We start from the raw sequence: 26,428 nt of genomic DNA on the forward strand, positions 1-26,428 counted from the left end.
ATGAGTGACATACATATCATGTATTTGTTTACAGTTCGATCAGAAGTGCCAGTATCTTTGGCGTTTGTCCAGAGCATACTCGGATGCCCACGATTTCGCTGTGGACCTTGCTGAGAAAAAAAGTTTTGCTGAGAACGGTAAGCTTCTTTCACACAAATCTAACCTGAGGCCACACCTACTGATGGCACTTAAACTCAAAATTTACAGCATGTAAATAATATTTCTTGTTAGAAGACAATTAAACGATGTTAGTGTAGTTGCCCACATGTGATCCTGTCTGTGAAAATCATAATCAAATTGGAGTTGGAGCATCAAAGTTTGATTTCAAGCAATTATTTTACATCAATTTCAATCTTTGACATGACCGTACTCAGTCAATATTAAAGATATCAAGGTTATATTTTCATTGAATTTTTCTTACATTACTTACAGTAAGATTTTATGAAGAAAACAGTAAATCTCACAAAAAAAGTTATCAGTTATCAGCTCCATGTAAACAACTTACCGTAATCGGAATTAAAGGAGCCAACTTGCATAACTTCATACAGCACCAGTGGCAGCAGGTGAAGTGCGCAAATTAAAAATATGTGTTCGGAGTGTCATGTGAACCATGTGCATCATGTGTCTTGTCAAAATAAGTGCCTGCTGCACACGCGTTGAAACGGTTTATGATCAAAGAGACGCTTACGTTCACAAAATACTCGCAAGACACTCACTTAACACTAAACTCTGATTACACATGAGATTGAGAATCTGACAAATGCAAGCGTCACTTTTATCATAAACCCTTTAGACGCGTGTGCAGCAGGCACTTATTTTAACAAACCGCATTATGCACATGGTTCACATGACGCGCCGAACACATATTTTGAAATGATGACCCACACACACATGACTGGCTAAATACACGTTGTGACGAACTTTGCATTGTGCACCTTCAAAAAAGAAGTCACCGGCAGCCACTGAACAGCGGCAAACTTTATATTTGTAAAATGTGTGCATGTCAGATGATGAAATCTGAGTTGAAACTCACGTATGTCCAAAACGGTTACTTTTCAGGAAGTGGAAAAAAACACAGTATTTCAAAAGCAGTTGAATGTGGCGTTGTCAATCTTGGTACGGCATCTTTACATGTAACCATATTCTTGCCAGTGTAATGATATAATCCACATTTGACCAAAATTGAGTTTAAATGGACATACGTGCATATTTTACAGTAACGGTGGTCGATACGCGTTCTTCCGATCATTAATTAGAATGGCCAAGTCGCGTTTCATATTGACAGTTTAAAACGCTCAGTTTATTAAATAGCCTACGTCTTAGTTAAATACGCTTAGTTTATTTAATATTAATTATACATTTATTAAATGTCTCTTGCAAACTATGAAGGGACAATGAATCAATACACTGACATGGTAATGCTAGACAGATACTTTGTTTGCACAGTCCTACCGTAATTTTGTCACTCCTAGACGTACGTCTGGCGTCAGGGGGAAACGTTTACCTTGATGAAGGAAAGTCATTGTCTCAACCGGCTATGTTTATTTGACTATATCCAGTGCTGAGCTTCGATGAAACTTCACGAGACCGGCAAGATGCCTCCACAGGGCGGGAGATACACGGCGTGATTGACAGCTTTGACACCAAATGGATATACGTGAAAATCAGATGACATGATTTCACAACTTTTCATTGGCCATTTAGATATGTGAAGCATACTGTATACGGAAATGAACCTGTACATTCAATCCGTCGAAAAATCACAAAATCTGCAAAATGGACATACGTGGTTTTCATCGGACAGTGACGATATAATCATGCACATTAATCTGATCACATTCGTTAAGTTTTCATGTAAACACTATAATAGGATTTATCAATCAGAATGATATCATTCCGATTGAGGCAAAATGTGTAAATGTAAACGTAGCTAGTCACATAAACTTTTTGTTACTAATATTTGGTGTCTAAATGCTAACTAACTAACCAATTCAGTAATTTTAGATTAGTTTCTTTAAAATTTCTTTACAATAACACCTCTGGCTTAGGAAAAGTCGATTTTAGAGTAGAAATTGAAGGGAAAAAAGACAATTTCTTAATAAACCATAAGATTTGAGTTATCTTTGAGAATATACATTTAAGCATTCAGCACAGCAGATGCTTTTATCAAGGGATGCACCAAAATATCGCCTGCCGAAAATTTTCGGCCAGAAATGGCATTAATCGTTTTTTCTGCTGAAAGTAAAACAATTGGCCGAAATAAATGGCACTTCGCTGCATGTGTTATCATAGCGCTACACAGTAAAGCGCGATCGGTTTGTAGTCCAACTTAATTAAAATAATAATGATTATTACTTAAATTATTATTTTATATTAAAATTATATAATTATACAAAAACTTGCAATCCAGAATTTTCGGTACAAGTTTCTTCCCAAAATGTTCATTTTGTTTCTTCACTACTTTTATCCTAAACGACTTACATTGCAATCAAGCTCTTCATTACTTTTGTCAAGATGTGTGTTCTCTGTGATCAAACTCATGACCTTTGATGCTAATACAATCCCAGTTGAGCTGCAGGAACTTATTGCTTAAATACAGTACATACATTTAGACAGAGGCAATGTGTTGACAGTTTTATAGGTTATGAAAGTCAGCGTGCCTTGTGTTGAGCTCTTCATTTCTGTTCATCTTTAAATCACAGTGAGATGCGAATCCCAGCAATTAAGTGCAACACAATAGCTGCTCATTCTCTGTGTGTTTGGAGGGACAGGATTAACCTGTTTAGTTTCAGATGCGCCTTAAATCACTGATCTCCACTCAGTTCTCTGTGGGTTTGAAGGGACAGGATCAACCAGTTCTTGATGCTTCTTCAGTAATGCCACTTTAATCACAGATCTCCAATCAGTTCTCTTTTTGATGGCTTCAAAGACAGACAAATGATCACTTCATGTAAACCTTCAGGGTTCCTAAAAATACTCTTAGTAACAGCAGAGGAAGTGTTTTCTCATTTGTACAGACATGATATGTGATCACCTCATCTGCTAAAACAATATTATCATGTTTCTTTATTTTTTCCAGGGAAAACGATTGGCGAGAAGGCAATTTCCATCGATCCACTGTGTGCTGAAAGTCATCAGTGGTGAGTTTGTGTGTATGTATATATAAAGAGTTCAGATGCAAAACCCCCAAACCCATTTTACTCCTTATGGTGCATTCACACGGGGCGTCAGCGTTAACGCTTCCCATTCACTTTTAATGGGTGACGTCATGCGTTGCCAAACTGATTTTTCAATAATTTAACGGCCCGGAGTCAACAAAGATTTTTTGGGACCACTTCAAGCGAAGGGTTAAGAAATATCCCAACATGACTGCTCATGCGAGTATAAGTAAGGTCTTTATTTTCGCATTAATAAAGTTGACAAAAATAATTTGTTTTATGTTACATTCAATCTTGTGTTCATATTTACGATCATGTAATTTAAAGAAACGTTTGCAAAAAAATACATACACTGCGTTAAATGCAATAAAGTAGCTGTAAGTGGACTGGCCATCTGAAGCACCAGGAGTTGGGCTTTTATCCAAATCACACAAATTTTGGCTGAACATCTAGAGTCCCTCATAAACAAACCTTATTCAGTGAATTGGATCCACATACTGTACATTTGTAGCTGTGGATTTCAATACAGTACGTGTATGTGCACATGTGGGGATGTGGGTACGTGCGGATCGCCTGCACCGGAGGTTTTCTTTTGGCCTGTTGCATTGCTGGATAAACTCACTCATCTTACAAAACTCTCGTGATAGCATCACCACACCCCAGGAATGTAAACACATGCAAAGACAGCCCCAAGCTAACATGTAAATACAGATGCCTGTTTAATTGCTTCAGGTTTTTCTTTGCATTACCCAGTGCATGTTCATCAAATGCAAAGGCATGTTTACAGTTTTTTCCGATTGCTTACACACGAAATCTTTTCATGTCACACGATTTTTGAAACCTCTCACTCAAAGTGCAAAACTACATGCCAAATCTTCAAAAAGCATAAGCTATTTCTCAGCCTTTGACTCAGTTTTCAATTGCATAAAACACTTTTTTCAAAACACTACACACAATTCTCTACCTAAAACAAAGATCTATGAAGAAGTGACTTGCTTTCCTTTTCCAAACACAACCAATCAAAATGCTACACTTATTTACCAGGTCACACAGACACACTTCTCACATGTGCAAACACTAATTGCTTAAAGGAATAGTCTACTCATTTTCAATATTAAAATATGTTATTATTACCTTAACCAAGAATTGTTGAATCATCCCTCTGTCGTCTGTGTGCGTGCACGTAAGCGCTGAAGCGCGCTGCGGCGCTTCGATAGCATTTGGCTTGGCCCCATTCATTCAATGGTACCATTTGGAGATAAAGTTAGAAGTGACCAAACACATCAACGTTTTTACTATTTGAGACGAGTAGTTACATGAGCAAGTTTGGTGGTACAAAATAAAATTTAGCGCTTTTCTAAGCGGATTTAAAAGAGGAACTATATTTTATGGCGTAATAGCACTTTTGGGAGTACTTCGACTCGGCGCAGTAACACCCTCCCTCTCCCATTATGAAAGTGAGAAGGGGAGCGGACTTTTCAGACAAGTCGAAGTACTCCCAAAAGTGCTATTACGCCATAAAATATAGTTCCTCTTTTAAATCCACTTAGAAAAGCGCTACGTTTTATTTTGTACCACCAAACTTGCTCGTATAACTACTCGTCTTAAATAGGAAAAACGTTGATGTGTTTGGTCACTTCTAACTTTATCTCTGATTGGTACCATTGAATGAATGGGGCTAAGCTAAATGCTATCGAAGCGTCGCAGCGCGCTCCAGCGCTTACGTGCACGCACACAGATGATAGAGGGATGTATCAACAATTCTTAGTTAGTTAGCTAGGTAATAACATATTTTAATATTGAAAATGAGTAGACTATTCCTTTAACTGATCACTAACCAATCACTGCTTTACTTTACAGTAGTATAGCCTATAAATAAGTCAAAGGTCAGATTACCTGTTTTGGCAATCTGCACCCCCCCCCCTCCAATTCCTGGATCGGGACCCCACACACAATTTACTGTGTTCTACTGAAAATAATATACTTTTGGTTTACATGTTTATAGTTTTGTTGTATGCTAATGTATACAACAGTAATGTTTGGACTTATAAATATTTTCTGTTTCTACATTGCATTGCCGTTTCCGATGTACTTGTTCCCCTCTCAGCAGATTACTTTTACTGTAACAATGTATTGAAATGTATATATAAGCCTATGAAAGATTAAAGAGCTTTAGATTTAGAACAGCAGTGTTTACATGGTATATCCAAAAATGTATTATTATGAAAGATGTGTTTGCCATTTGATGCAAGTGCTTCATTCTGACGTATTTATGGCATTTTGAATGCAGTGTTGCATTTTGAAGGAGATGTGAGCTACTTTGCATTTTGTGTGTGCAGTTTTGAGAATTGTGTGTAGAGTTTTGAAAAAATGAGACTTAGTTTTGAAAACGGGTGTAAGCAATTGGCAAAAACTGTAAACCTTTTTAAAGGTACTTCAATTTTGCGACACGTTGATATAAATTATTTTTATAGTTGATAAAGTTCTAAAACCCTAAATGGTTTAGATGATTGGCAGACGAGGCCTTCATGTAATTTATCATCACACCATGCATTTCAAAATATTGCCCTTAAAGAAAACTATAACCTAGTGCAGATTTAACTCTTAAACTTAAATACGTTAGTATGCAAGAGAAAGTTATATTGTTTATTACAGATTTGTATTTCGTTTGACCTTTGATGCCTTGAGACGTTTTCGTGTTAGAGATGAATGAAAGTTTATATATGCAGGAATGTACTGTACTGTATTTCTTTCAGTCAGCTCCTGTCTTATCGCTTTTTGTCAGATGAGGAAAAAACTTATTGTAAGTTATTGTAAATATGTCCATAAAAGAGTTTGTTTGATTTTTTTAAATCTTGTCTGCAACAAATATTAGGTCTTGGTGTAAACAGGCCTTTGGATGGTGATATGCATGTGTTTTTTTCTCTGTGTCTTGTTTGTGCAAAGATTTCTGTAGCCAGAGAGCAGGATTAACAGTACAAAGTGCCGATAGGAGATACTATCGTCTATTGACCTTTGTCCTTTTGTCCATCGTCTATTGAGTCTTCATGACGCTAGTTGGCATTTTTGTCCATTCATAGTTTTAATTATTATAATTACCATTATAGTTTCACAATAACATTCTCATTGCATGCTTTTTCTTGAATGAAAGTGCTTGTGGACATAACAAGCGAGAGAAGCGATCTCACAGGCTGACGATAGGAAAATCTCACTATGGGGAATTTCGCGCAACACTAGTACAGATATGAATAAACTTTACAAGCGAGCGTATTAATAATGTAACATATAGAAGAGGGTGCTAAGTTAAGCCAATGTCGGCTGACTCTCTGGGGTTTAAAGAGAGAGTTCGGCCAAAAACGATATTAAACCCATGATTTACTCACCCCCAAGCTGTCCGAGTTGCATATGTCCATCGTTTTTCAGACAAACACATTTTCGAATATTTTAGAAAATATTTTAGATCTTTCAGTTGATTAAATGTAATATTACGGGGTCCAGCCATAGTCCACGACCTTCAAGTCCAAAAAAAGTGCGTCCATCCTTCACAAATTAAATCCAAACGGCTCCAGGATGATAAACAAAGGTCTTCTGAGGGTAATCTGTGCGGTGTTGTGGTAGAAATATCCATATTTAAAATTTTATTAACGTAATTAACTACCTTCCGGTAGCGCCGCCATCTTAGACTCATCCGGATCCAGGATGAGCGCTTACGCAGCGTACAGCGGTTTCTCTGCTGCTGCTCTGTCCCCCGCCCTCCGAATTTGTCATACGTCACTAAGAAAAGTGCGTACACTACGCTAATACTCTCTCCTGAGTCTAAGATGTAAATATTTATTTATTACATATTTTTTAATTAGTTTGGCTTCTTTTAATGCATGTTAACATTTTAAACCATAATAAAACATATCAACAAGTAAAATTTGTAAAAGAAACATTTTTGAGTAGACTGTATTAAGAAGTAGCCTTCCAAATTGTTTTATCCATTGTGGTAGCTCTTGCACACAAAAAGGTTGGAGACCCCTGGTGTAGCACAATGACTTATGCCTCGCACTTTTGTCATTATATTTGTATAAATTCCATTTATAAAGTTGCTGACAGTTTTCTGTATGAATCAGTGTTATAGACGGCAGAACAGAGTCTCGATTCACCTGACAGCCTTTATATTTTTTGCGATTATGTTAATTTTTTCATCTCTCACATTTTACGTTGAACCGTATCCATCTGCCTAAAGATCCGGTTTTCAGTAGTGAGACTGAATGTTCACCCCAAGGTGTTGAGACAGAACTTTCTGTTCTAAGCGAAGAGGTGAAAGCAATCTCTTTTGTCTGTCGAGCAGTTAGACCTTTTTGTTTGTGGCTAGTTGCTCAGGGGATTTCTGAAGCCCATGAGGAAAATACTGATTAACCTTATATAATCCTCTGGCAGCCACAGCTCTTAAGTTCTGTTGTTGTTTTTTTCTTTTCTTTCTGTGTGGTAAGTGTCTGTGTTTGTCTATGAGTGTACATGGTTTCTAGGAATTTTGTAATGTAGGTCTGTATAATATTTCAACTCATTAAAAGACAACCCACTTTTTCTTATGCAAATCCTTGTCTTCATCTCCTATAAGGTCGCTTACTTTCTTTATTAGCTTGCTTTCTCTTTCTGTCGGGAAACTTGGCTAAAGCAAAGATCAGGGAGCTCATTACTATCCTCATTGAGGCTGAGATCATTCACCAGCATGACAGAACACTCAAAAAAATGAACTTGGTTGGAGTCAGTTTTACTAAATAATTTCTTGTTCACTTTACTTAACAAACAAAAGTAACGGCATATGATTAATTTAACTTAGTAATTTCAACAAAAGACTGTGTCTTGTCAGCTTTACTTCAAAATTATTTGTTCAGCCAATATAACATTGTTGCGTAAAAGTAACAGATTGATAAAACCAATACACACTTGCATCTCATTGGCTGATGATGCTGCAGTGTATTATGGGTAAATTGTTGTTCTGGCAGAATTGTTGTACCCTCTTGCAAAAGTGTAGCACGATTAGATAGGTACCTGAGTAATAAGTGGCCAAGTATAAGTTAATTAACTTGTTCTGATATATTTTAGAACAAAACAACCCAACAAACGGTTTGAAATGTAACATTGCATTTCAAATTTGTTTGTGATATGTTTGATAAACTGTAATTAAATAAAGGTTGTATTGAGCAGCTGCACTCTGATTGATTGATTTATTGTTATGGAGATATTAAATCATTATTTTTTTATTTTGTTTTCATCAATTAAAAGTTTCATAATAGTGACATTAGTAGGATTTCTTTAGTCCATGCAACATTTAAATTGTCAATTTTACACAAACTTTTTTAGTAAATACAACTTTTTTTATTTTATTTGTTGACATTACTTAACAAAGCTATGTGGAACCCACTTGACAAAGTTTTTTTAAGTAAATCCAACTTTTTATTTTTTTGAGTGAATGTGCAAGGTTTCTCGAGAGAAGAATACGGATAATTAGCAAACTTCCGATGTTGTAGAAAAAAAACTACCAAGTGCAGGACGATAAATGCGTCATGTGTCTTTACCAGGGCTGGGTTTCCCGATAATGATTGAACTTAGGACTTAGGGGCGCTTTCTAGAAGCTACTTAACGAACATTTGTTGTTAATTTACGTGCGTTTCCCAAAGATGCACATAAAACGATCGCTCGCAGCTGGGTTTTAAGTGCTACACTGTAAAAAATAAAAAGTTGACTTAACTTAAATTTTCAAGGCAACTTGCTGCACAGCTTTTTTGAGTTTACTCAACTCTTGGATGATGTAGGTCACCTTACTCAATTTACTGAGTAATGTCAACTTACACCAAAAATTAGGTAATAAGCAAATTTCTATGTTTACTCAACTAGTAACTAAGTTGGGTAAAGAGTAATTTAGTATATCCAAATTTAAATAATCTACATGTTTTGGACTGTACACAGAAAGGTCTCATAAACAAAGCCTTTGTCTGACTTAAACCAGAGACCTTTTTGCTGCCCTAACTCATTGTGCTGCGCTCTACACTGAACACACAATTCTCAATCATGGTAACAATGAACAAACATAATTCTTTAAAAAATACTCTAAATACAACATATAACTAACATTAACAACATAACAACATAAATAAATCCAGCAAACATTAAAACAGTCATCTTTTTTAGTGAATATAAACCAAAGAAGTGAACATGTCGCAATGCATGCTGGGAACCATTCCGACCATAGTTTTTTTTAATTGCTTGTTCAGATTACTTAGTTTGGCAAGTTGGGTGAACGAATTGAACAAAAACTTATACATCTAAGTCCAATCAACAAAATAATATTTGTTAGCTGAATGATTATGCTCTTTTCATTCAGTGAACACAAAATAATCAATTGACGCCCTTCAACAAAGAAATCTTTGTTCAAGTTACTTAATGTTCTTTGTTGAATGAACATTTTAAAGTTGGATTTTTTTACGAGTCGCTATCCATTTGTCAAGTGCTGAAATGTCACCAATAGAATACTCGTAATTGTAGCAGAAGCTTGTTTAGGCTACTGATCTTCAGCCGATGTGCATTAATTTTTTTTTAAATATTATTAATTATTGTTCAATGACTATTAAATGTTTTAATAATTTGTGCATCATGAAATATTCTTTTTTCATATTTAGTTAAGACTCGTCCCACTGCGCAATGCCATCTGAATTTTATATTATAGTGTAGATTATTATTTTTATTTGTTTTTTATTGTCTTTGTTCATTTATTATTATGGATTTCTGCATTGTACCGTACATATTTATATTTAGCACAACCTTTTGAACCGTCTGAGAATAAATTCAAATTTAGAGCCAAAAAAAAGGCTACAGTTTTTCTACAAATCATGTGTTTCTTCAAGTATTGCCTTCTGAATTTAGAAAAGATGAAAGGCAGTGTGTGATGTGTGAACATTATAAAAGCCTAAAAAACTTAAATAGTATGGTTTCTTTAATCAGATGCCATTTCCCTTCAAAAAAATTTTTTATTGTTAATGAAATATAGCAGCAATTGGTAGGAACCATTTATCAATTTGCTAGTACAAACTTTTACAAAAATTGTACCAAATACGTTTTCTTCATTTATTAATGTATATGTTCAGTTATTGAAATTTGATTTCTCATTTGAATTTATACTAAAGCAACACGTTTTTTTACCTTAAAATAACGTTTCCAAAAAAGTCGTTCATCCACTCGAAATAGGGTGAATGACACTTTCACATTCGCTTTGCAGCCCTCTATCGGCCAAAAACGCACGAAAGAAGTTTCCAACCGTCGTGTCGCAGTCCTGTAGTTCGAGTGAAAACTACAAAAACTTGACCTAAAGACCTACAATCCAATCAGAGCCAGCTTTGCTGCAGTAGGCTAAATTATTTACGACAGTGGTAATGAACAATTCTGCTTCCAACCTGTAGGGGGAGCAAAGAGCAAAAACTCTTTAGTGTTGCTTTAAAGTAATTTAAACAAATAAACAAAGAAGAACCCAATAAATAAATATACATTTAAAACATTACATTATCGTCATTGCAGGAGTGCAATTTGCTGGTTGTCCTGCAGATGACCTTGTAACTTTGTTGTCTTACGACGCACTTATGAAGCAGAGCACTCTTAGATCTACCATGATTTTCAAGTGCTACTTAAAGGAATAGTCTACTCATTTTCAATATTAAAATATGTTATTACCTTAACTAAGAATTGTTGATACATCCCTCTATCATCTGTGTGCGTTCACGTAAGCGCTGGAGCGCGCTGCGACGCTTCGATAGCATTTAGCTTAGCCCCATTCATTCAATGCTACCATTTAGAGATAAAGTTAGAAGTGACCAAACACATCAACGTTTTTCCTATTTAAGACGAGTAGTTATACGAGCAAGTTTGGTGGTACAAAGCAAAACGCAGCGCCCCTCCAAGCGGATTCAAAAGAGGAACTATATTTTATGGCGTAATAGCACTTATGGGAGTACTTCGACTCGGCGCAGTAACACCCTCCCTCTCCCATTATGAGAGTGAGAAGAGGAGCGGACTTTTCAGGCGAGTCGAAGTACTCCCAAAAGTGCTATTACGCCATAAAATATAGTTCCTCTTTTAAATCCACTTAGAAAAGCGCTACGTTTTATTTTGTACCACCAAACTTGCTCGTATAACTACTCGTCTTAAATAGGAAAAACGTTGATGTGTTTGGTCACTTATAACTTTATCTCTAAATGAATGAATGGGGCTAAGCTAAATGCTATTGAAGCGTCGCAGCGCGCTCCAGCGCTTACGTGCACGCACACAGATGATAGAGGGATGTATCAACAATTCTTAGTTAAGGTAATAACATATTTTAATATTAAATATTAAAGTTTTAATATTAAAGTTACGAAGCTTTTGGGAAACGGTCCGTAAGTCTGAGTTGATTCATACAATCGTTTTTACGATCTATTTAGCCTTATGATGCTTTGGGGAAACCCGGACCAGACCTATACAGTATGCACACACAGACTCTGGAAAATTATTGGCAGTGTGAATGAACCAAAAATCAAACGATCTTTGACAAATCCTGGATGCATTTTCTGTGTATTTTCCACAATCTCTGTGTGAAAAGGGCTTTTCTTTATTAGTTCTCTCTCTCTCTCTCTCTCTCTCTCTCTCTCTCTCTCTCTCTCTCTCTCTCTCCCTGTCACAAACACACACACACACACACACACACACATTTTCAGATAGAATAAACTTTACAGAAGTTTCGCTGAAAAAAAATGTGGAAACTGCCTGAAGCTCTCAAACTTCCCCAACCTGTTCTAAGTAGGGATGCATATCAATTAATCGCGATTAATCTATAGCAGAATAAAAGTTTTTGTTTACATCATATATGTGTGTGTACTGTGTATAATAACTTTGTATAGTTAAATGCACACACATGCATGTATATATTTTAGCAATGTTTACATGTGTATATACATTTGTATATTTGTGTATAATTTATATTATATATAAAAATAAATACTTAATATATAAATATATTTTTTTCTTAAAATTATACATGCATGTGTGCATATTTATATTTACATAATTATTATACACAGTTCACACACATATATGATGTAAACAAAAACTTTTATTCTGCTATAGATTAATCGCGATTAATTGATATGCATCCCTAGTTCTAAGCATGAAGAATTAATAGTGACAAACATCTGCTTGTTCCCTATCAAAAGCTACTCTCAATGCTGCGCTGCTAAGCGCTATGGGGAAACGTCTTTATTGTTGACCCGCTGAATATAGTGTGCAAACACGTCAATGAAATTGACCCGGAGGTATTTATAGTCTCGGTTGATGACGACATCAAAGCGCACGTGAAGCGAGACTATAAATTAAATGAAAACAGCTGTGATACTCAGGTCTTTTGTCTTCAGACCGACATCTGTGTATGTGTGCTACACGATCTAAAAAATCATCAAAAACTATCTCTTACCTTTTGAACTCCACTCGAGATCTTTGTTAGGAGTTAGATTCCAACTAGATAGAGTGCAGTCTTTCTCTCTTTCCGATATTACAAGAGTTTAAGTTAAAAGAATGAGTAAGAGGAGCCACAAGCAGTCTAAGGTGTGTGTTTGTTCTCGCGCTATCGCTAAGGACGACACACACACTTACTGCTTTGTGTGTCTGGGGGAGGAGCATGCGGTCACGGCTTTACAGTCAGATGAGTGCGAGCATTGCGAGTCATTCTCTATAAAAATGCTTCGTGCTCGCCGTGATTATTTCTTAACCGCACCTAAAAGTTTAGGCTCATGGGGCTCCCAGATGGATTTGGCTGATGAGCAAGAGACAGGCGCGTCCTCTTCTCTTGCTTTATCTCCAAATCCATTTATTCCTTCACATGATCTTGAAGCGCACCCTGGTGCTTCTTCGGTTCATGTGGGGGGAAAAGATGATGATGATGATTATGATGATGATTTTTCTCTCGGTTCTGCGGACTTTGATAAACCAGCCTCCGAGCGTTCCTCGCACGATCATAGATCGGTCGAGGAACTTCTCGAGGTGGTAACCCGTGCGGTGGCCAGATTACAGATTGACTGGCCTCGCGAACCAGAGACGCCCAAAACAAATAAATTAGGTGATAGGTTTCTGTCTGTTGGCAAAGAGGAGAGGACGAAACATGAGCCTCTCCCCTTCTTTGAGGATCTCCACGGTGAATTAGATAAATCGTGGAAGAGACCATACTCTTCACGTGTTTTCGTGCCCTCGACGTCGGTTTATTCGACTATCGTGGGTGCAAAAGCACGCGGATATACTGAGATGCCACAGGTGGAAGAGACGCTAGCTAGTTATCTCTCGCCTGGCTCGGCATCAACATTAAAGAAACCTTCCCTTCCTACAAAGCCGTGTAGAGTAACCTCAGCTTTAGTGGGTAAAGCCTATCAATCTGCAGGTCAGGCTGGTGCTGCGCTGCATACTATGGCGGTGTTACAGGCGTATCAGGCTGACTTATTAAAGGATTTGAGTGCGGGCGAGACTATTGACAAAGAGGTGTTTGATGAGCTGCGTAGGGCTACAGATCTGTCTCTCCGTGCGACCAAGCAAACGGCTCGCGCTATCGGCCGTTCTATGTCCGCTTTGGTTAGCACGGAGAGGCATTTATGGTTGAATCTGTCTGGTATAAAGGAGAAAGATAAAGCGTTTCTCTTAGATGCTCCTGTTTCCCCGTCAGGGCTGTTTGGCGATGCGGTTGACTCCGTCGTCACAAAATTTACAGAGGCTAAAAAACATGAAGAGGCTTTTTCGCAGTTCTTGCCTCGCCGCGCACAAGGGGAGGGGCTTTCTGTCACGGTCACCCGACCTCTTCCCGGTCCTTCAAAGCGAAGGGACGCGAAGAAGGAGAGTGTGGCGAATCGTGTTCCCCCGCAAAGAGCTTGGGGTTCGACTCGCCGCCCTCAGCAGCCCCCCAGGGCAGACCTCAGGACTGTTATTAATAGGAAAAAGCAGTCCTGACGGTTGCATCCACTCTAGGGCTCATCGGCGGGGCGGAGCATATCGCTTTACATCCGATCGCTCCGTCCCGTTGCCCTCACGAAACCTCCCCACCTCCGCCGCCTCTGGGCTTGCGGATGGCGGTGGTTTCCAGCCAAAAGTTAAAGGCCCCCTGTTCTCCTGCTGTCATTCAGGAAACAGGTCTTTTAACATCCCCCCAAGAAAAAATATTAAAGCTAATACCATTATCAGAGAGTCTGGCAGCGTGGGAACTTCTGCCAGGTATTTCTGGTTGGGTAATAAGCACAGTACACATAGGATACAGAATCCAATTTATTCGTCGTCCTCCGCGCTTCAACGGCGTGATATTTACTTCCGTGAGACCGGAGCGGGCACATGTACTGTTGCAAGAGATACAAACTCTGTTGATGAAAGGGGCCATAGAACATGTTCCCCTCCCAGAGAGAAACTTGGGTTATTACAGCAGATACTTCCTGGTTCCCAAGAAAGACGGGGGGTTGCGTCCAATCTTAGATCTTCGAGGTTTAAACAAAACAGTAAAAACTCTCAAGTTCAAGATGTTAACAGTCAAGTCGGTTGTGGCACAAATTCAACGTCACGATTGGTTTGTCACAATCGATCTGAAAGACGCATATTTTCACATAGAAATATTGCCACAACACAGGAAGTTCCTGAGGTTCGCTTTTGCAGAAGAAGCATACCAGTTTCGGGTTCTTCCGTTCGGCCTAGCCTTATCACCCCGCACATACACGAAATGCATGGATGCAGCACTGGCTCCATTGAGACTCCGGGGCATCCGCATTCTAAATTACATAGACGATTGGCTAATACTAGCGAAATCACAAGAGGTGGCGCTCCAACACAGAGACATTGTGTTAGCGCATCTACTTTCTCTAGGGTTGAGACTCAACACCAAGAAAAGCGTTCTTTCTCCTGCCCAGAGAACGACATATCTAGGGATAGTCTGGGACTCGATTACGATGCGAGCACATCTGTCTCCCGCACGGATCGCGACCATTCAGCATTCCTTGAGCAAAGTCAAGCTAGGCCAGGACCTCACGGTAAAACAATATCAAAGGATATTAGGGCTCATGGCTTCAGCATCCACGGTGATTCCTTTGGGGCTGTTGCACATGAGACCATTTCAGTTGTGGCTCAGAGCCAGAGGGTTTCATCCAAGGGCCAACCCTCGGAGGCTAATAAAAGTGACGCGCCGAGGGCTTCGTACACTAACTATGTGGGTAAGACCCCGGTTTCTTGCCTTGGGTCCCACGCTAGGGGCGACTTGTCGTCGCAGGATGCTAACGACAGACGCCTCCCTGACGGGCTGGGGTGCGATCTTAGATGGTCGTCCAGCTCAAGGGAAATGGGAGGGTCATCAACTCAGTTGGCACATCAATTGTCTGGAGCTGATGGCTGTATTTCTGGCCCTGAAATATTTTCTCCCCCAACTGAGGGGCTGTCATGTCCTAGTGCGGGTGGACAACACAGCGACAGTCTCGTACATAAATCACCAGGGAGGTCTGCGCTCGCGCAATTTGAACAGGTTGGCGAGGCGGATCTTACTCTGGGCTCAGGACAAGTTCCTGTCGCTCAGGGCAGTCTACATACCGGGGAACCTGAATGTAGCGGCGGATTCACTGTCCAGAGAAACGTTGTTGACTGGGGAATGGAAACTCCACCCAGACATAGTTTCTCAGATATGGACCAGATTTTACAGAGCGGAGGTGGACCTCTTCGCCTCTTCTCAGACAGCGCAATGTCCCCTTTACTTCTCTCTGAGTCCCCCAGCCCCCCTGGGTCTGGACGCAATGGCGCATATATGGCCCAACAAGCGCCTCTATGCGTTCCCTCCAGTTGCACTACTCCCGCAGGTCCTAGCCAGAGTTCGCCAACAAGGCTCGTGCCTCTTATTGATAGCACCACGTTGGCCGAACAGAGTATGGTTTTCGGAGATAATATCTCTCCTCAACGGCTCGCCGTGGGCGATTCCGGAGAGGAGGGACCTTCTGTCTCAGGCGGGGGGCACGATATTTCATCCCAGGCCCGACCTGTGGAATCTTCATGTTTGGCCCCTGAAGGGCACCAACTAAGAGGCACAGGGCTCTCACCTGACGTTATTGAGACCATTTTAAGTGCTAGGGCCTCCTCCACTAGAAAGTGTTATGCCCTTAAATGGGGTGTCTTTGAAGCATGGTGCATGACACATAATGCAGATCCTGTTAACTGCCAGATTGCTACAGTTCTGAGTTTTCTGCAGGAAAAGTTGTCAGCAGGTTTATCCCCATCCACTCTCAGGGTTTATGTGGCCGCTTTTTCGGCTTGCCACGCCTTAGTGGACGGGGCACCACTCGGGAGGCATCCTCTGCTCGCTCGCTTTATTCGTGGGGCAAAAAGATTAAGGCCTCCAACAAGAACTAAGATTCCTTCGTGGGACCTAGCTATAGTCCTTGAGGGTCTGGTTCAGACCCCTTTTGAACCTCTAGAGTCAGCGTCTGATAGACTTCTGACACTAAAGATGGTTTTCCTAATCGCAATAACTTCTCTTAAGAGAATTGGGGATATACAGGCTTTGGCGGTCTCGCCATCCTGTTTAGATTTTGCCCCAGGTATGGTGAAGGCCATTCTGCATCCTCACCCTGATTACTTGCCTAAGGTTCCCTTCTCGGCTGCACATCCGGTCATTCTTGAGACTTTCTGCCCGCCGCCATTCGTTACGTCGGAGCAGGAATTACACCACAAATTGTGTCCAGTCCGTGCTCTCCAGGCCTATGTCCGCCGCACTAGCCAGTGGCGTAGGTCAGAGCAGTTGTTTGTCTGTTTTGGGGGCCGCAACAGAGGTGCAGCTGCCACCAAGCAGTCTATATCTCACTGGGTTAGGGATGCTATTGCTCTCGCTTATGAGGCGCGCGGTCAGGTTTCGCCAACGGGGCTGAGAGCCCACTCCACCAGGGGGGTAGCCTCCTCTACGGCTCTAGTAAGAGGTGCCCCCTTACAGAGCGTTTGTGATGCGGCAGGCTGGTCCTCTCCGCATACATTCATAAAATTTTATAGCTTGGATGCTCATGTCACTCCAGGTTCCCATGTCCTCGAGTCAACATCACAAGCTACTGTCTAACTATTTGCTCTACTTATAGGTGTTAGTGAGGCGGCAGGAGTATCCTTTCCGCACACACCCATGACTTATAGTTTGGCTACTTATGTCTGAGATTTCCTTGCGTTCTTTGTGCGCACACCTACACACCCGTAAGGGGTCCAGACATCTCCAAGCACGGCAGCGTGGGTATTGTCGTTCCCCATAGCGCTTAGCAGCGCAGCATTGAGAGTAGCTTTTGATAGGGAACGTTGGGGTTACTTGACTGTAACCTTGTTCCCTGAAAAAGCGGAACGAAATGCTGCGCTGTCTTGCCGTGCAGTAGATGAACCAGGACTGGTCTTCAGACAAAAGATCTGAGTATCACAGCTGTTTTCATTTAATTTATAGTCTCGCTTCACGTGCGCTTTGATGTCGTCATCAACCGAGACTATAAATACCTCCGGGTCAATTTCATTGACGTGTTTGCACACTATATTCAGCGGGTCAACAATAAAGACGTTTCCCCATAGCGCTTAGCAGCGCAGCATTTCGTTCCGCTTTTTCAGGGAACAAGGTTACAGTCAAGTAACCCCAACGTTTTCTTTAACACTATTGGCATTTGTGTAACTCAACATGATATTTCCTGGACAGATTAAAGTAGTCTTTGAGGAAATTCAAGGTGATCTGCCTTTATTGGCCTCTTAATTATGAAACTACATTGTATTTGATGTAAAAATGATCAATCGAAATTTGCAATGCTGCAAAAGTTCAGCGTTAAATCGGAAACTTTGCCGTTTTTGTGAATCTCGACATGTGTTTTATTTTACATCAGCTGTGTCATGCAAAACCACACCATCTTTACTGTTACTGTATAGAATATATATATATATATAATTTAACATCGGATATGATTAAATGTGGCGTTTCGTTGTTAATTATTATTCACCCATAATGCCCCTGCAGAGGGAAACCCCAGATTCCTGAAACGGGGCGATGTGTCAGGTGTGTGATGTGCTCAATCAGTCAGAAGATGTTCTTCCATCAACTTCCATTGCTTTACTGTGGTTAAATATACAGGCCTCTGGGTATTGCCAGAACATGACAGCTATGAATAAAAACATACTGTGATAGGAGGAGAAAAGAATTAGCCGCGGGAACATTGAGCAACATTCTCCTCACCTGAACAATCTCTGCCAGGCGTTCTTATTAGTAATCACTTCACTTATTGTCCTTATTTCCCCGTGTTGCTTCAGTTCACGTTTATTCACAAACAATCATATTTACCATAGACCCATTAAGATATTTTTAGTGCAGATTTCCAACCTGCTGTCCATGCAAAGCCACTATTACTGTACGTCTGCTTGCATACTACAGTACAGTAATCAGGTTTGTATCATGTTTCGTTTTGGCTGTTTTAACTCCGTCAGCTCTGTTCCAGAATCTGTTTAATCTTTTACATAGGCATTTGGCTTGTAAAGCAGTATACAGACTAACAGTTCATAATTTATTGATTTGGCAAAATAAGCTCATTTATATAGCATAGGAAACCATTTGTTTTAGTGATATTGATTTTGGCAAGCTTATAATCTAAAGGTTTGATACGTTAAAGGTAGGGTAACAGATTTGATCCTGAAACATTTTTAGTTATGCTGGTTAAAAGTCTCCTCACATCCTGATAGCAATCACTGTGTTAAGTTGTTTAAATGTATTTGTAGAAATTTATGTCATATGTGAAAGGCGTAGGACCAAAAAATGTTCAACAAATCATAGACTTCGGTCCGAAAGGACGTTTCCTTTTTTGTCCCTCATACGTAAGCCTAATTTGAATTCCCACTGCGCAGCGAGTCCACGCAGACACCATACGTCATCGGCGCGTTCACGTGCGCTCACCTCCTGTCTGTAAACAACGAGAACGGCAAACTTTTCTGCTGAAATGACAACCTGTACAGGAGGCACAAAACTAAAGGCATCTTTTATAACAACAACAGCAAAAACTGCCTGGATCAGCAAGAGCAAAAACCCAAATGAACATCGGCAACTTTACTGCTTTACCGCGAGATGCAAACAGCTGCAGGAGGCAAAGAGTCTGAAAGGGTCGTTGAACTGTTTATTTTGGTAAGGTAGGTACGTGATATGTTTGTATTGAGATGGATTCAGATATTCTACTTTGATGAAACATTGTGTTGCTTATGAAATTTGTGTTCGTTTACGAATTAGCGTAACGATATAGTTACTACATCTACACAACCGAACGTGTGCTTAAACTAATTCTGATGTAAACCAGTTGTTTATGTTGGTTATTTTGGAAGTGTTATTAACTTTGTACTGCAAAGTTTTCTCACTGGTGAATGAGACATGAGACGTGACCGTCTGATCTGTGCGTGTTCATGTGTTTTGAAAGAGGCGTGACTTTGGATGGCGGTTTGACTTGAGGGTGGGATCGAGATTTCATTGCTAGGCGGCTACCGTTAGCATTTTTCAAAATGTGTTACCCTACCTTTAATTAGCATGCACTGAAATACCTTTTTAACTACAAAGAAACAGAAAGGTTTTTAAAGAATTTTTGAAGGTTTATGTAGCCAAAAATGGTTCTTTTGTGACTCATAGAGCATCTTTTTTTAAAAGTTTACACAGATTACATCAAATTTTTAAGTAAACCAACTTTTTTAAACCAAATATTGTAAGTTAAGAACATTTCTAAATTACAATGAATCTAAACTCAAAAGTTTTCACTTCATTTTATTTAAAGCAACACTATGTAGTTTTTTACCTTTAAATAATATCTCTAAAATTATTTCAGTGATAGAACAACTTTTAACTGGACAAATTGTACTGTTGCTGCAACCTGAGCAGCCTCCTAGCTGCTACAAACACACTCTGAAAGTGGTGGTGGAGGGTAGAGCACACAGCCCCGCCCCTCCCCCTGCCTGTGTTTATGTTTCACATGTAAAAAACGTGGTATTTTTACACAATTGACTTCTCTGTATACCGCTGTTTTCAATGTCCTCAATACGAGCTGATGTCTTCCTTGTTCTATGAAGTCCCTCCTTCAGAAATACGTAACAAGTTCTGATTGTGTAGTTTGTTTAGTGTTTTTTGATTCAATAGCAGCTTAGCTTGCCGTTAGCTTAGCTGGCGACTGACGTATTCCTGTGGGCGGAGTTTAGTCAACAAGCTGTTCTAGTGACGTCATTAAAGCAGGAAGTAGAGGGCTGTAGTCCAAACCGGCCGTTCACTGTAGGCTTTAAAAGGCAAATTCTGTTAAAGAAAATATATTGCCTGGCAGTGAACATTGAGCTTTATCATTTTACAGGTATTATTTATGCTATTATAGCAACATTACACACAAACTAGGGTTTAAAAAATGGGATCAGAAAGAACGTGACCTTTAAAACTACTGTTTACCATATATTTTTTGTATACTATACAGTACTTATATACTACTTTTTACCATTTAATTTTTGTTCACAAGTCACAGAAACACATTATGTTTTGAGTTAGCTAAGTTCTTTGACTCATTTTATTTGAGTTTGTGGAACTCAAAATGGTGAACTTGTTGAACACACATAAAGCCTTTAGGTTTAAAGGAAAACACCACTGTTTTTCAATATTTTACTATGTTCTCACCTGAACTTATACAAATTAATACATACCTACAGTATCTTCAGTGTTGTATAAAGTACTAGAAAGCAGTACTTGAGTAAAAGTACAAGTATTGTACTAGAAAAAGACTTTGGTAGAAGTGAAAGTTGTCTTTTAAAATATTACTTAAGTAAAAGTCTTAAAGTATCTGATATATACTGTACTTAAGTATCAAAAGTAATTTTCTGATATTTAATGTACTTAAGTATTTGAAGTAAAAGTAAAAAGTTTTTTTTTTTAAAGCAAGCGGTTAGAACTTTGATTGTGAACTTTATTGTGGCTTTCTTATAGTAAAGCATATTCAGGGTTCCCATTATCTTCTTAATCTCAATCATCAAATAAAAATCGGACTTTTTAGGCACAATTCTCTAATGTTCAAAAAGCAAACAGCATATTTTTAGAGCTGACATCAAATAAAAAAGCAGAAATTTCACTTTTGTATGAACTTCAGGTAAAAATGAAAAATACATTATAACTTATTTCTTTCGAAACATGAGCATATTTTTGAAAAAAGTGGAGTATCCCTTTAAGTTAGCTGCTCTACTAAGAAAAAAATGCCAACTTGTTGTGTGGTAATGAAAGCACTGGGACTTTGATCAACAATGCAAGTGTACATTCACAATGTATAACATTAGCACAACATTATCCTATAACCACTGAGTTTTGAGTTAATTAACATAAAAGGAAATCTCAAGTTTGACAAAACGTATGCTTTTGAAGACGTGAATACAGTGCTTAACACTTTCTTTCTAACCTGCCACTGATTAACATGTTTTTAACAAATATTTCTCAATCTAACATTAGCCTACCGGAGGGAATATTCGTCCGGCAGTTATGCTATAATGTTACCATAAACAGTTAAGCGTGTTTCAGTTGAGAGTTCTCTGTGAATTAAATAAATCCATGGGAAAATCAGCGGTGTAACGTTAACGTTGACGTTTATTAAACATGCGCCTGGCCATCACATTAGACAGATAATTATCTAATACGGCTTATGATAACTAATGTTTAATCACATTGACATTGGGGCTTTACTTAATAACTATTATTTTAACGTACCTTGATTTGATTCTTCAGGTTGGACGGGGAGTTTTTAATTGACAAAATTTAAGTGATTTTCTGTAGCATAAGAGGCACTTTATTCGGTAATCGGGAATCTTTAATTCCAATGTACAAAAACATTTATTACAAATAAGGCCACGGCTGTATAACTTTAGCTTTCTCACCCTGTTCATCATCGGGATGGTCGATTACGATAACGGGAGGTCCTCCAGTAGGTGCATTCATTGCAGTTACAGTTGTGCTTCCTCATCCTTTGGCAACACTACGCTAAAATAGAGTGTGCCTGAAATAGAGTGTGCGGAGCGTAAATCAATCAAGAAGCACTGATTCGCTAAAACCTCCTTTATTGAGGTCGCACACATTTCTTCTGATTTTATTTTGTAGTAACGAGTAACGAATATGCTTAGTGAAAATATATCGGAGTAAAAGTATACATTTTATCTAGAAAATGTAGTGAAGTAAAAGTGAAAGTTGACATAAATTTAAATAGCGAAGTAAAGTACAGATACGTGAAATTTCTACTTAAGTACAGTAACGAAGTATTTTTACTTCGTTACATTACAACACTGAGTATCTATAATACATAATTTTTCAATGCGTGCACTTTTATTCTTTGTACATTCATTCCTTAGGATCCAAACAGGGATGAATTTAGAAGCCACCAAACACTTCCATGTTTTCCCTATTTAAAGACATGAGTATTGTGCACACTGGTAAGTATAGTCCTATGGATCCTAAGGAATGAATGGGGCTTGGCTAAATTCTAACACATTCACGAGGCGCTGTACAAAGATTAAGTGCATGCATTGAAAAAAGATAGGTATGTATTAATTGGTCTAAGTTGAGGTAAGAACATAGTAAAATATTGAAAAACGGTGGTGTTTTCCTTTAATAAACCTTTTCACCGGTTTGAGTACAGTTCACTCATTTTAAAGTTTACAGGTTTACAGTGTACTTTGTACCTGTTGTCAGGACTTAGTGCAGGTCTACTGAATGCACTTGATTGGAAATGGATTGGAGCAATAACAAAATTTTACTATTTTCAAAAAAAATCTGACCATGGCATGAAGTTATTCTCCATTCCCAGCATGGAGTAGTTCTCGTATTCATGGCAAAGTTCTCAGCTTCATTTAAAGTAGTGAGTCCTCTGCACTTTTGATTCACAGTAGCCAGAGAAATTACTAAAACATGCCCAAGTGTTTGTTTGCTTTGGGAAGCAGTTAAAGTACATTCATCAGAGACTGTCTGTCGTGCAGCGCTGCCAAGCTTATAAAGCAAGGAAAACAAGGTGATGCAATGTTCATTCTCAGTTATCCTCTGTAAGGTAAGCTAAGGTAAACTTTATTGTCCCACCTGGAGAAATTTGTCTTGGGCCATCACCCCATTCTGCAGCCACACAGTTAACACACATTAATCGACCATCACAAACAACAACAGCCGTGCATTATTTATTATTATTCAATAAATAGTTTTGCATAGCCATATTTATGAGCGAGAGCATAACATCTGGTCCACACTGAAGCGTGTTAGACCAAGAGACCTCCAAGAGAACTCCAATTTGTTTTTTATGCTCAATTTAGGTTGAGGTTTATTTTTAAAAGGTTATACAGTGATTTTATATATTTAATTTAGTTTGTTATAGAGTTGTAGTTTTTTTTTGCTGGCCACACGCACGTATGAGCCTTGTGTGGGCCGTTTTGGAAACGTCTGCTAACAGAGCTCAATATCCACCATACATTCACCGGTGTAACAGTAGTACAGTAAAGCCATCCATCAAGATACAAAGACTTGGTTTTCAGTTTCTCCACGACTCGGTCGGCTTGGTAAAGTCTTTTAGCTAGAGGCTCTGTCACCCAATCACACCAAACGAAACGGAGCCCCTCCCACTCGTGACAGTCATTTAACCTACTCACCCCTTGATCGTGAACATGAAAGGTGTTTGTGCCTGGGTGCATTGTCTCACTGTGAGTACCAGCAGGATTTACATCACGATGGCGGAAAAGCTTTGATCACTTCTCAACTAAAACTACCCCTGAAAACTACACCGCGCACACACATGCACACACACACGCACGTAACGCACCCACATGCACTTCTACAGTAAATGCTCTTATCTGATTGGACAAATCGTTTATCAAAATTAATTAAGCAATTTTAACTTGTTTTTAAATATGTATTCTGATAAGTTAAACTGTATTTAAAGTTCAAATATAAGTTCAAATCACACTGCAAAAAACCCACCGGTTGCACATAATTTAATAAAGTTTTCTTAAAGGGGACGTTTTAGTTCAAAATACCATGTAGATCATTTATTATAGCACGTTAAAATTGCCACTTTGTAGCAAAAAGTGCCGATTTTGGGTATGTCCTTTAAAGGCGGAGTCCATGATGTTTGAAAGCCAATGTTGATATTTGAAATCACCCAAAGAAACACGCCCCTACCCCGGTAGAATCTGGACCTTCTGTTGGTAGACCCGCCCCACACGTGCGCAACCCGGCATTTGATTTGATTGGCTATAAGTATGTTTTGGTGGTCGGCCCGTCTCCTTTTCCAAAGCGTTTTTCAAGCATCGTGGACTCCGCCTTTAAATGAAAATTTGTTGATCTCTGCACTAAATGGCTGTGGTTGGATAGTGCAGATTAAGGGGGTGTATTATCCCCTTCTGACATCACAAGGGGAGCCAAATTTCAATTACCTACTTTTTCACATGCTTGCAGAAAATAGTTACCAAAACTAAGTTACTGGGTTGATCTTTTTCCACATTTCTAGGTTGATAGAAGCACTGGGGACACAATTATAACACTTAAACATGGAAAAAGTCAGATTTTTATGATATGTCCCCTTTAAAATTAAAAAAAAAAAAACGTGTTGCTCTACGTAATTCAGTTATGTACACCAGCTCAACATGATTGCTCAGCCAGTTTGATTAAGCTTGGGAAATAAATACTGTTCATACCTAGATATTTTAAAATGAATCAAGTGTGTTTGACACATATTTAGTTTGCATTCTTTTTTGAATATTTAATGGATAAAAGCCATTGACTTTAGACCACAGATACATAAAACAGCCGTTGCATATTGGTGATATTCATTTTCTCTGTCTCTCACTCCATAGGTATGCTATACTCTGTGGACTTCTGTCAGAATATGATTCAGTCCAGAATAAAATAAAAAATGGCTATCTTTTTAAGGTGGGTATCTTTTTAACGCAGTCACATGTATTTGTTTGCACACGTAGAAAAGTGTTTTTACATCAGTCTTCTAGGCTGTCATTGATAAAACTAAAGCGGCTCCTCTCCGCCTCATTTATGTTTCATTTTGTGAGCGTGTGAAAGTTGCGCAAGCTTATTTTATCAATTGCACTAAAAAAATCTGAGAAAGCTCTTATATACATGTACAAAACTTTGTGCAGCATGTTTAATAACAGCACAAGCTGCGATACTTTGACATAATATTAACAGTGTTGGTGGTGACGCATTGACGCGTTGGTGGTTGGTGCATTACGTAATAACATTACTTTTCTAAAGTAACGCATTACTTTATAAATGTACACATTAATATTTCAGTTACTAATGTGAGTTTTCAAATTAATTAATTTTATTAAAAAAATATTAATGTACTATATTAAACTGAACGTAGTCATGTAGAATTACGCACTCTATGCGTGCGAACCTGAGTGGGAACAGTTTAAGTTAGAAACGGAGATGGCAGGACAGAGCTTGACATTTTTGCGATGGAAATATACAATTTCTAAATGCAGAACTTCTCAGTCATAAAGACCACCTGCAAGGCCTGAAAGAGATCAAGCCTCAGCGAAGTAACAAAAAGTAACGCAAAAGTAACTTAAAAGTAATGTAAGTATTACTTTCTATGAAAAGTAACTAAGTAAAGCAATTAGTTACTTTTTTGGGGAGTAACTTAATACTGTAATGCTTTACTTTTAAAAGTAACTCTCCCCAACACTGAATATTAGTGTGCGTCAATATTAGTATTCGTAGCTTTTCCCGTTTGTCTTTTAACGACTTGCCCATAGACCACCCTCTTGAAGTAATCAGGACAAAAGCGGGCGAAATTGGACCGAAGAGACCGATTTAAAACATTTGGTGTGAACGGACATGTGTCTCTTTCGTCAACTTGTGATCCAATCAACCAATACACATCTTATCAGCAGGTATAAACAGGGCTTTAACTGTCAGCTGCTGTAGGTTTGCAGACCCCACACACCTGCAGAGCTCTGACTGGTAAAGCTAACAGAGAGAGAAAATATGAATAACAAATGTGTGGTTGGTTTTATATATTCCTATGAGATGGTTCTGGAAAAATATTTGAGGAATCTTAGCTGTCATGCAACAAATCAATAATCTCTCTATCATTCTCTCAAGGATCATCTGGACAAAGCAATTGAACTGAAACCTGAGGATCCTTTGTCCTATTACCTGCTGGGTCGCTGGTGTTATGCTGTAAGTGAGAGATCATTCAGCATTTTAT

General features: G+C 38.8%; 1 protein-coding gene across 4 annotated transcripts in view; it reads left to right on the forward strand.

Annotated features, from left to right (window-relative positions):
- Positions 1-26,428, forward strand: part of rmdn2 (regulator of microtubule dynamics 2) — a 58,061-nt gene that overhangs the window by 23,818 nt on the left and 7,815 nt on the right. For all 4 annotated transcript variants that reach the window (XR_008635165.2, XM_055170347.2, XM_055170346.2 and 1 more), the window contains exons 4-7: positions 35-137; positions 3,080-3,140; positions 25,056-25,131; positions 26,323-26,400. Coding sequence is in view for 3 of the 4 variants with exons in the window: in XM_055170347.2 (XP_055026322.2) it covers positions 35-137; positions 3,080-3,140; positions 25,056-25,131; positions 26,323-26,400 (318 nt within the window). In the remaining variant the exon portion in view is untranslated. The remainder of the gene's footprint in view (positions 1-34; positions 138-3,079; positions 3,141-25,055; positions 25,132-26,322; positions 26,401-26,428) is intronic.

Source organism: Misgurnus anguillicaudatus, chromosome 11 (genome assembly GCF_027580225.2).
Source record: "Misgurnus anguillicaudatus chromosome 11, ASM2758022v2, whole genome shotgun sequence".
Lineage (NCBI taxonomy): Eukaryota > Metazoa > Chordata > Actinopteri > Cypriniformes > Cobitidae > Misgurnus > Misgurnus anguillicaudatus.